Source organism: Cylas formicarius, unplaced genomic scaffold (assembly GCF_029955315.1).
Source record: "Cylas formicarius isolate icCylForm1 unplaced genomic scaffold, icCylForm1.1 PGA_scaffold_1__22_contigs__length_36826433, whole genome shotgun sequence".
NCBI classification, from domain to species: domain Eukaryota; kingdom Metazoa; phylum Arthropoda; class Insecta; order Coleoptera; family Brentidae; genus Cylas; species Cylas formicarius.
Window position 1 is genome coordinate 23,382,174 of NW_026844264.1, and position 12,623 is coordinate 23,394,796.

The 12,623-nt window shown below is 34.9% G+C and overlaps 2 protein-coding genes across 2 annotated transcripts in view; both read right to left on the reverse strand.

Moving 5' to 3' along the window:
* Nucleotides 1–4,983, reverse strand: part of LOC132697036 (tribbles homolog 2) — a 76,291-nt gene extending 71,308 nt beyond the window's left edge. Inside the window, exons 1-2 of the mRNA XM_060662290.1 lie at nt 4,827–4,983; nt 4,297–4,670 (exon numbers count right to left, since the gene is read on the reverse strand). Coding sequence (XP_060518273.1) covers nt 4,297–4,650 — 354 coding nt within the window. The 5' untranslated portion in view covers nt 4,651–4,670; nt 4,827–4,983. The remainder of the gene's footprint in view (nt 1–4,296; nt 4,671–4,826) is intronic.
* Nucleotides 4,984–11,261: 6,278 nt separating this feature from the next.
* LOC132697122 (sperm-associated antigen 1) lies at nt 11,262–12,313 on the reverse strand. The gene has a single exon (XM_060662414.1). The coding sequence runs from the start codon at nt 12,311–12,313 to the stop codon at nt 11,312–11,314; it is 1,002 nt and encodes a 333-aa protein (XP_060518397.1). The 3' UTR covers nt 11,262–11,311.
* Nucleotides 12,314–12,623: the final 310 nt, after the last annotated feature.

Genomic DNA, 12,623 nt, shown 5'->3' on the forward strand with positions numbered 1-12,623 from the left:
CAAAACTTAATTTGAATTCCTCATCTCTTCCGTGCACACGTTATAACATAACTGCAATATTCATGAAATAATTAAAACCGTGCCGCTTAGAAGTTTCGTGGCAAAACGGTGCGCGAAAAGCCATAATGTGACAAACCGCCTTCCAGTTGTAATTTGGAAGCGTCATACTGAAGATGTAAACCGGCAAAAAACTGCCGAGCGGGCATTAAAATTCCGACAAAATGAAAATGCGGTAAGTACAAAGTATTCTCGCGACAATTAGCGACTGGAAGTGTCTTTGCATATAATTTTAATTAAAATCGCGCGCACCTTTGCCCGCTTCTTTCCATTATGGTACGCGAGGTAAAGGTTCAAAACCGACTTAGTTTAAAACAAACGACGATAAGCGTAGTGTAACAGATTTTCGTCTAGAATATGACGTGGTGGTAGATCAAAAAATTAAGGAACGATTGTGTTATTTTATTTTTGAAACCTCATAAATATTTCGAAATACATATCTGCATTACAACATAAACCAGTTTTTATGAAAAATATCGAATAACTAAAACAAGATATGTGATAATTCATTTCGCAATATATGAGTTTATTGAATTGTTTGATTAGGCGAAAACATTGTTTGTTTCTCTTAGACCCAATTAATTAATTGTCTTTTTCCTTCTGCATTCCTGCACGTACATGTTGTACAATTTTACAAACTAACAAACGAAATTACTAAATATGCCACTGACCAAAAAATCACTGTTATTGTAGTAGTGTTCTGTGTAGCTTTTGAATTTATAGAGGCATACAACTCGTAAAAAATATATTTTTTAATTTTCTAACCCAATTTGAAACACGTCCGTCCCTACCGACATAATCAGTTTGCAACATAAAAATAATTAGCAAAATCAACGACTTCTCGCCCAAATTCTAATTGATGTAATTTGTATTACAAAAATCAGGCTTTACGAACTGAAAGAAACCATAGAGGTCTGAAAGAGAAAAAAACAACACATTTAGTGCGGGAAGCGATGACGTCACTAATAATAATTATAGCTTAAGTTGTAATATTTTATTTTGGCTCGATTTTAAAAACTATATACCAATCTTTATCAACAATGTTATATTTACACGAGGGATAAACCGCAGAGGAATTATAGTGTACAGTAGTATGATTATATGACACCCAAATAATAAATAATATGGCTTCATATAAATTAAATATCGTACTATTGTCAAATATTGATATTTTGCTTCACGATATAAACTTTATTAAGAATATAGTAATTTATTATTATTGTTAATTAATTACCTACTTGTGTATGAACGGCAGAGGAATTATAGTGTACAGTATGATTATATAACACTCAAATAATAATATCGCTTTTTTAAATATAAATTAAATATTAATGAAACATTGTCAAATATATATTGATATTTTGCTTCACTATATAAACTTTATTAAGAACATAATAATTTATCATTATTATTGTTAACTAATTACCTACTTATTTTAAATGTTTGGGGAATAATATATACGAAATTTATATACGAAAATACTAATAATAATCACATTTTTTCCATTATTTAAACGATTTATTATATTATATATAATTTTTATTTAAAATACTTAAAGATGCATTAACGTAACTCGACAATTGGGTAATTACCTATCTAAACGACCAAGTTGAAGTACCTAGAGTTTGTCTTTAGGCATAAATCCTCGTTTAACTTATTACTGGTCAAGACTGATACCGTACGACAAATTGGTCTTCGTATGATAACAATCATGCGCAATTACACAAAATTTACATTTCAACAAAGAGATTTTTCCGAGTTGGTCCTCTTTTTTTTGCTTTTTAATATTTGCAAATAAATTCTAGGCTTTTTTAATAACTACAAACATGTCCACATCGTTCACTCAAGCATTCCACGAACCGCTTGATCTGGACCCGTTTGGAATCTTATATTATCGCAACCTCAATCGAAACTTTCGCAACAACCGATTTCAATGATTTCAAATTATGTGAAAACCTTCCCCGCAAAACTCCAACACATCCTCAATAACAAGCGCCGGAACCGCTCGTGATAATGGACATCAACCGTGGAGACGGATATCGGGATATCATTCGCTCACGCAAACACGTAAACAATTTAGTTATCGAGGTCGCTCGGTGTTGGTCTTGGGCCGTTATCTCAACATAAATAATTTATATTATATATATGAACCATAGGGACGTAATTGTGCAACATCACCCAGATCAACGGTCGCGTTGGTATACATAAACGAGGAAACAAAGCAAACTTGTCTCCAAGCCGGCTGAAAACGAATGAAAAAAATTGTGCGTGCAAATTTCATAGAAAAAACAAACATGTTCTAGTTTCGGCAATTAACAACTAAAAATAATTAAAATGGTTTCAAGGATGGTATTCAAAACCGGCACGGAAAAACATGCCGCCACCGAACCTGTTTAAACCTGAACCGAACGAGTAGAGACTTCTCTCGACGGCCAATGATGAGCCTTTTGAGTCTACGCTAAGTAATTCTTTCGCATATCGAGTCGAACAGGTACGTGTGTACCTTTTTGCTTGGTTTTCTGCTAATCCTGTTCTGATTCATATTTATTATGCATAGCATAAAGCGAGAACTTTGATTTATTGTTAATTAACTGCGGGTAATAGGGAAGTGCCGCGAGTTATTGCGCGTTACTGCTTTGCAAATAGCTATAATTCGAGTTCAAACTTTCGTGCAACGATTAGGTAGCGACGAGATTATCAACGCTAGGAAGTAGATCTATAGCATAAAATACTACCCCCTAAATAAAATACTCGAAAAAAATTGTAGGTCACACACGTGTACAATATTAAAAAATACGTAGGGACATAATAGACTCTATTATCTACCTGCTCTGAATCACATACCTATACGTCATTTCAAATTTCAACCCCAGCGTGTTTGGTTAAATAGCTACCTGGATGTCTTAATGTTATCAATCCATGGAGACTTCTATTAAAAATTATCCCAACTCCCATGCTCTTTGTACTTATTCTAACGAGTGATTTATTAGGTTCAATTATACCCGAAATGTAAAGAGAGAGAAATAATCTGAATCCTAGTCTCCATACCATTGCTGACAATCGGTGGGTCAAATTTGTCACAATATTTCAAAATCATTAATATTTTAATACAAGTAAATTTTCTTGGAATCTTATACGCACAGTACAGCTATTATAGGAGTTAAACAGATGCACTCGAGATGCAGTTTTACCACTGTTTGGCTGGTTGACGCTGTTTGGCGTTTATAGACAAATTTTACTTACAACTCCCAAGTTTACAGTTGGTAAAGATAAATTATAGTCAATAATTCCATTTAAATTAGAGAATATAGTTAAAAAATTCAACGTTTACACTGTGTGTATAAAATTCCGTATGTTATGGCCAGACTAAAAGAATCTGATTTTTCTTGTAATAATCCATTCCAAATTAAAATAGGATTGTGAAAACTGCCTGTAGTGTAGCTCTAATGTCTTGAAAACTGATCAACTAAACTGACGTGGCTTTTACTTGACGAAAATCCATTTAACAAAATTCACTTAGAACAAAAGAAAATGTTCAGATTTTCAGTTATTTATTGGTTTATGACAGCTGTTTCGGCAACAGCGGGCTATCAAAATTAAAAGCGATTGCGCTTACGAGAACGCTGATTATAATTATCATAATTGAAGGCTGCTGTCTCTATTATTGCCATATTCTTAGTAAGTACACATTGCGACATATTTCGCAAAATTTACGACTAATATGGATATAAACTTTATATTACAAATTATTTGTATTAAAGGATTCCACGAGTAGGTGTGGCTCATTACTATTTATTATACTTAATAAGAAAACAGAATAAATCGAAAGTGTAGATATGATCCCGTCGTTTCTAAATGTACAACGCGAGAACAGTATAGAAAGTCTTCCCAAAGTTGTAGGACCTAGTATTGGAATGAATAACAATGTTTTTATTTGTGTTTATGAAGCACATTTAATCCCACTTCATAGTCGACGAAGGTCAAAATGTTATTGTAAAATTATTGTTTCGAAAAGTTAAATAAAAGTGTGGCTCATCTTTACGTGACGACCGACTCATTCAGGTACCAATTCTCAAGTTCGATATTTTCAATGTCTCGTGTCAAATGACCAATCGCACAACTACCACTCAGACGGTGTGTAATTTAGCACGATTTGGCGAACACAAAATAAAACCAAACCTGCAACAAGGCCGAGCGGGTGACCTATACGTCCCCTATAAGCGTTTATCCAACCCTTACCTTGCAAACAAGTTCCTCCCTCGTGTGAATGTTAACGCACCGGTACAGCGAACTACCGATCACTTGTTCGTGTACTTCGTACTTGTCCGCGACCAAAAGCGGCCGATATTTACTACCGTCACATTCGTAAGGGTTGTTTGTTTTCGCGAAAGGAGCCCTTTGGGTATCCCTGTCACTCACTTTCGGCACACGTAATTCCACATCGGTATTATCCCGCGAATGGCCACTAGGTAAGCGGATTTCTTTCACCTCCGCGTCTCCTCCCGAGGTACCCGGCTCGCCACTGGCCGCAACCTTATCAGTATTCTGCAAAAGTCTCATCGCAGGCGACGCCAAATCCTGAACTTTCTGCATCGTTTTTTCAACGGTGGACACTGGAAAAAATATGAAAGCGTAAACGTTAAAGCCACCCGAAAATGACGCGACGCTCGCGAAAATTGCGACAGAATGTTTTTTTTCTGTCGTTATTGCAAAGGTCACAAAAAGAATCGTAATTAGTTGACATTGGCGATCCGACGACGTAAACTCACCTTGAGTGATACGCCGCGTGGAAGGAGGTCCTCGGGAATATTTCACAACGTTTTTTTTTACGAGTCAGAAACCAGTTACCAGTACTAATATATAGTATTTACAGTAATTTACACAAACAACGCACAGCCATAAGCGGACATGCAGCTACACCGCACGGCTGACATGGCACGTCTGATTTTGGCGGCGGCCTTTAGACGGGAGAATTTGATGCGGACGCCCGCGACGTTGCCAGCTTCATTATAAACTCCGATTCGCTACGGAAAACTTCCAAATTATTTTTAATTACAAGCGAAATTTTATTTTAAATATCTTATAGTAAGTGTGTGATGCTCGTGCTAAATTTTCGTTTTTATAAATGTGCTAAAAAAGTAATTAAGGTAGAAAAAGTATATTCGCCAACTTATGACTAAAGGATCGTTTATAAAACTTGTTTCATAATAATAATCTATTAAAACTTTAAAAGCAATATGTAGGCATACGAACCACAACAGATAAAACGATTGTCCTGTTGTATGTATGTATGTATGTTGTAAATGTTTTATTCATTGGAATGTTGATACATGAAAATTTTTTTTTCGAAGGCAAAAAATTCGACTTTTTCTTACGTCTTTGGAAATCGCACTAAATTTGCGAAAAATAATACTTCCTATTGATAATACTTCATTGAAAACCTAAAATAAACTAGTACCTAATGCAGATTATCGATAGAAAATGAGATAAACACGAAACCACCACAGGACAACTCAAGAGAAATGTTTATTTAACTTATTTGTCCTTTTCGGCCAATAACTTTAAAGAGGACGTGAATGATCTGGCAACTGTGTTTTCGGACGATCCATGCTGAGACGAACGACTACATCGAGACAGCGACGACTGGCGACGCGACGCTTAGCTTTTATTTGGCGAAGTAATGAGAAGAAAATTGCGGGGAAAGTATGCGGCTTGTTTGGAATGAATGACTCCTGCCAATAACAATTTAATGAAACACCCACCCTCCAAGACAAGTGGAGTCGTATATTGACGGATGGGTTTTCCCCAATGAGAGTAATTTAATATTGACCTATGAACACGCATCGGTACGGTTTTGCGTTACTAAGTTACAAATTAATTTCGATTTATGATCGAACTACAGTATAACACGCCAAAGAACGCGTCTATAAATTGTAGTTGTCGTGTGGTAATTTATAAAATATAAAAATGTTAGTTGTGCAATATTATTATCATTTTATCAAGATAAAACTACATTTAACGGCAATTTGCGAATTCCCAAAATCACTGTAACAAGAGTGTGTGTTAACCAATAATATCCAGCACTAAAGATCACAAATATCCGCCTAATTGTTAGTGAAGAAATAAGGGTCAAAACAAAATTGTAATAAATGATATAACGAAAATAATGATGACTGATGGTATACGAGCTAAAGACGAAACAATATGCACCCCTTATTCCCCGTTAAGAACCACTCATCATCTGGTGAATATTCAAACATAGAATTTTTCTTTTCATTGTAGTATAACTGTGTCCAAAATTATGTGGTTATACATTATGCAAATATTTCAATTTGTGATTTTCTGACGATAATTTAGTTTTTTGATAAAAGCGAAAAATATTTTCGAACATTAAGGCGTATATTTCTTTTTTTTTAATGCAGAATGACTGCTATAAATGCATAAATTATTTGCAGATATTTTTTTTCTGTTACGTTCACTAAAGTAGTTACGCGAAGAGCATCCATGTTGAATATTCCCACACAATCTTTTCTCGATGCTCCTGGCGCATAGATAATAAGGCAATTTAAATGAAGAAAGGAATTCGCAGAGCGCCGTACACTAGGAAAGAGCTGACAATGATGTTAAAAAATAACTATATAATAAATTCTTTTAATTGGGAAAACCACCCTTTGCCAAATTATTATCTGACAACCATTATAAAAATTAAGCTCAACTATGCTTGGCGCACAAAAGGCAGATAAAATTTTACATCCCTCTCGTTCTGTCTCTTTAAGATGTCAATAGATGTAGTTACGCTTCAGCTACCAATTTGACAGTACTATGTGACCAATGTGATGCATCCGTGTTTTTATTTTTTAAATATATTCTAATTTTTGGCAATATGCAATGTTTTGCATTGCATTGAAATGTTTGGCAATGTGGTGTAATTTTGTGCAATTAAAATTTTTTCCAAAATAATTGCCATGTCATTTTTTTTACGGCTATCTAAAATTTTGATCTTACCGTGATCCGCAAACATTAGGTACACGTACACACTATATAGACCTTAACTATTCTATGCCACAAGTTACTTGGTAGAGTGTTTTGCACAATTAAGATGGAGTGACTATTGCTAAGTAAGTATTGAATATAGTAAGATGCATTTGTCATTCGTCAGTTGCACTATGCACATTTTAACGATTCAATTAATTTCGATTGTGAATATCGCTAGACGCAGTGGTTTAACCCAAACAGCATTTTTTTATTAAACTGCAAAATACTTCTTTAATTCTCGTTAATGAATGCCGGACAGTTTTTCAAATCACTTGTTATACTAGGAGATCCACTTTCATACGTGCGAAAAGTGTCACTTTAAGACGGTAGCTTTGTTACCCATGGAAGCGAGCCACTTCAAAAATTTCCGATACTTTAATTACGGTTTTGGTTGGTGTTTTTGATAGATTTTAGCCACTTTAGCTAACGTTTGTTGATTCTGGCAGTCACATCATACACGTTGTTTTGCAAAAATGTACCTAAAAGCTAAAAGTTTTAGAAAACGTATGGTATGCCAACAGGTTCATAATCTCCTTTACTCACTCTTTGATTAAGCACTCGTTCAGCTCTTAACTGAAACAGTATTTATCAAACCTGTTTGATTATATGCCATTAAAGATAGAAAAATGTAAATTCCTCAGGCTAGAAGGTGCTCGAAAACGAAAAGAACTAGGAAATTTCCGTTTGTGCTATTCTTCGTTACACAAGGGTACCACAATTATAGCGAGAACTGCATTGTTCTACCTTTAAAGGTCATAAAAGTGTTGAAAATGGGAGACTCCGTACATATAGTTAAAATTGCAAAATAAAAAATTCGCTCTGGCTCTGGTAGACGTTTGCTGGTTTATTATGCTTCAGAGATTGACCTCGTCTACAACCTTGATAGACTTGTAAGTTCGTCGGTAAAATCAATGTCACTATGGGGGTACCAGCATAATCGTATCACCAGGATCTGTTGATCACAGTTCTATGGTTGAAAAGAAATAGCTCGTATTATTATCAAATAACGCTGCAGAAAAGTTGCAAGAAAAATCAATTTACAATTTAATTTTTTTGTAGTTTGCGATCTTATTCTCCAGAGTAACTGCTAGAAATAACAAACTAACCAAAACTAATAATACCAATCAATAATAAGATATATCTTTTTATTATTTTTAACTAGATGTAATCTTTTTTTGTAATTTATATTTTCCTTATTACCTTAAAGAAAATTATGTCAATAATGATTTCAAAGTTCCGGAAATAATTTTCGAATTATAATTGTTAGTCATATTAAAAGACGTTGCCAATCTATTCAATCCAAATCCACTAAAAACTTATCATGATTAATATGTTAACATTGATAACCTTGAACTTTTAACAATTTAAAAAACATTGACTAAATAATTAGAACTTAAAATATATAGTACTGAAACAATAAAAAATGTGGTATAAGTAGATAATATATAATCCTATGCCATACGATGTTCAATTCATTTATTTCATAATCTTTTGCAATATCAGGCTTTATTAGTGAAAAATAAAGCTTAAGTAAACGGAAAATATTTGGCAAACAACTTATTTGTTTGTTACTTGTTTGCATGTAAATAATTTCGTCAAAATCTGAATAGTAACAAACAAATTGCACCGGAATAAGCCGTCTGAACTTTGGTTTAGTCAACAAAATCTGAATGTCGAGAAAACGTCCACAAAATGTAATTTGTGGTTATCATTGCTATATGTTCAGAAAGCGATCAACAATATTTTCACACGAAAATCAATTTAGAACCTAATATGCCGACATTTCATGTCGCGTCGGCATGTCGGGTCATAATTCGATGCTCCGGGGTTGAAAAATAAGAGACGAAACTAATCAGTCAGTAACGCAACATCAAAAATACCAGTAAGCAAGGTAAGATTAGGTAAATTCCTAGTCAGTTTGATTTTAAATAGCAAAGAAAGATCTCAGGGCAAACATTTTTATGTAACTATTTTATGTAAAATATTATGGGCCCTATTAAAAAATTGGTTTTGTTCTATTATAGTGGCATAAGCTTTAAAAATAAAGATTTTGGATTTGGTAAAAAAATGTTTATAATCCAATATAAATTTTTATATATAAATATTATACAATGTATACAATAAATATATGTGAAAACTCGACACAGAATACTCTTTTACTTCCTTTTAACATAACCTGGCACTAGGTTTTATTAGTTATATTTCTCTACACAAAAACACAAAGGCTTTCAGCAAATCTAATATTTTGAAAAAATACTGGTCAGGTCATCGTGCCCTGCAAATAGTCCGGTTTTGGTTTGAGTTATTGTCAATTGTGTAAATTTAATGGTATTGCGAAAATAATTAATAATAAACACCTGTAATAAGTTACCGCTTGGAATATTTAAACTGTAGGCTATTCAATTGATATTTTAATACAAACTTAAATATTTAGTAAAAGCAAAACGCAACTGAGTGAAAGTTTAACATATTGTTTATTGGAGGAGCTTTGATTCGACTTGTTATTAACATATAACTTACTCGATTTTTCCAAGTGGCAAATTTTCGGGCAAACAGATTGGTTTAAACAACATTTAATACGGGGCCGTCGCAACATCTAAAACATATACACGTTGTGTCCCACACACAAAGGCATCCCGTTAAAAAAAATAAAGAACATCTGCTCCGACCTTTTGTCAGCCTCAACCACCGAGCGGAGACTTGTTTTCGTTCTGCAGAGATGAGGGATGGTGTTTTGGTGGGTGGCAAGCTGCAACAGGCTTCTTTCTCTCCACCTTGCCTGCTGCTGTCGGTCCTTGCGTTCTTACCTGACTTCACTAAACCCAACGGGTGTATAAATAAGATATATCAAGTGTTGCACGTAGGTTTTGGCTCAATTTTATCACCTCGTTTATTACTTTTGTGCTTATATTGCCTCAGTCGGTATTTGGATTGCAACAAAATTTATGTGTTTATCGAAGTAAAGTACATTGGGTTCCTTTTTTTTGTTATAAACGTTACTATTTCACTGAGTAGATTCTACCTAGTGCAACTGTTTCTCTTCGCTTTCAATTTCAAACTTTTTTTTTACTGCTATTAAATTTGATCGATGAAGTTATGGAAACATTTGATCATTTTAATACTGTGTTCATGAGTCATCTTCTGAAACTGCTGCTTCGAATCCTCCATACCAGAATATTCAAAAAGTTGGAAGATTTGAGTGAGGAAACGCAGTTCGGGTTTCAAAATGGCTTTGGTACAAGAGAGGCAGTATTCTGTAAGGTAAAGATGTGCATCTACTATCTGTCGATTATAAAAAGGCATTCGAGAATGTCAGACATGATGTACTCCAGAAATTGCTCCGTAATTGATGATAAAGATATTCAGATAATCCAAAATCTGTATTGGAATCAAACAGCTCTAATCAGACTAAAGGGGGAGGCTGCTACAGAGGACTTTGAAATACTCAAGGGCATTCCCCAAGGAAAGCATATTAACCGATGCTGTGGACGAAATTGATTATGGAATTAAAGTAAATGTCATTCCAATTAATAACCTGCGCTATGCCGATGAGACTGTCATAATTGCTCATAACAGCGAAGATCTACAAATGATGCTGAATAAAATAGACAGTGTTGGAAAAAGTACAGACTTGAATATAAACATCGCGAATTTGTAGTACACAGCAAGCAAAGAAATTAACTATATATATTAATACCGCAGTTAATCCAACAAGGAAACAGGTATAAATAACACTGGTGAGCTTTGTCACGCTGCTATCAGTAGAACCTTGCCTTTGAGATAAGCTAACAAGAAGAATACTGCATTCAAAACTGAAAAGCATGTCCACTTCCCTGTCCCGAGATGAATATATGGGATACTTGGGGTATAACTGTATTGTGATGGATGGGCACCGTCACAATGAACGAGCACTAACACTTTGCGAGATTTTGTGCAATATTAACATGTTTTTGTACCATATCTCTAGATCACCGTTCGTAATTTACAAACCATGATTTCAGATGATGCCTGGCCTACCTGATATCCCTATCAATTCAGTAGGTTCAGGAATTGTTCCTTAGGATTAGGATTAGAAGTTTAGAAGACTGCATGGATTGCATCGCATATCACTTCTACAATATTTTTGGGTTAAAAAAAAACAATAATAAATTAGTTTAATTTAGGGTTACATTGTCATGTCAATAATATCTAGATAAAATATTTCAACAAATTTAGGTACTCATTCTATTTCGACAATTTTCATCCTAGTATTCCTTAAAATATTTCTGCAAAACTTCCTGACTCTATTCGCTAGATCCTGTGCCTCGACGTTATTGGGATCCCGTTCGATTACCACGCCAATGCAATCGAATGCTTCCTCGTATTGGGCCATCCCCTCCAGAGCTTGGGACATTTGCAATAACGCTTTAAGATTTTTGGAATCGATGGCGAGTACTTTTTTACAGTCATCGTAAGCTTCCGGAAATCTTTTCAGCTTTAAGTAAGTCAACGCCCGGTTATTCAAATTTATTATGGTGGGGCTACCCGAAACACTGTTGGTGAAGCACTGCAATGCTTCTTCGTAGTCTCCGGATTTAAAGTACTCCCTACCTTTATCCATTTCGCGATTTGTCACGAATCTAGCTTCAGCGTCGGTTTGAAATTCATTGAAAGTAACCTGAGGCACGATTTTCGACTTTTGAGATTTGAACGCAGACTTGATACGTTCTTCTTCCAAATCCATTTTGCTAATTTCTGTATCCGGGTCGTATCTGTCCCATGCTCTATAGTCAGTGGCTTGGATTGTTTTCTCAATTTTCTTAGTTAGCTTCAAAGGTTGTGTTTCGACGTTGTTCTTTCGAACTTCGACACAGCAACGAGTTGCACTGCCTGTCATTTGCGTCAATTCCTGATTGGCGTCTGACACTGTCGATAGCCAGTTTTGCAAATCGGTTGTTATAACGTCAAGTTCGTTGTTTTTTAAATCGCCTTTTTGTAGTAGAGATGAACTTACTCTTAAATGCTTACTCGTTGGCTTGATTTCACGTAGTCGGTCCTCACTGGCTTTTAGTAATTCGGGGTAATGACCCTCCTCGCCAGATAAAAGCACTTGAATTATTTTCTCCAATTCGTTCGCGTTTGTAGTTTCGTTTACGTAGTTGAAATCGAAATGATTTATCGGTATTTGGTATTTTTCAATCAAACTTTGAGTATGTTTGGGTGGTTTGGAATTGCTGTCCATGTTGTTGCTCGGGCAACTGTCGAATTTTTTATCGACTAAACAGAGCGTGGCAACCAGTTTTTACCATAGCAACTATATTTCCTAAAGTGAGATCTGTCCGCCCACAATTGCAGTTGGTCAAACTACTTGCAGCAATTAACTGGGGAAAATATACTTTCCGCACGAGTTAGGAGTGCTAGTTTATGTAGAACATGCGGAATACACAAGGACAAGCGTATAACGTTGGTTAGTTCAGTTGCCGTTTGGCGTCAACGGCATAAAAAGGCTAATAAAAAAAACTCACTAATCAAGATTTAATTCCACTCCTGAG

Coding starts and splice junctions, on each gene's coding strand:
- LOC132697122 (XM_060662414.1), bottom strand. CDS start 12,313: ATGGACAGCAATTCCAAACCACCCAAACATACTCAAAGTTTGATTGAA.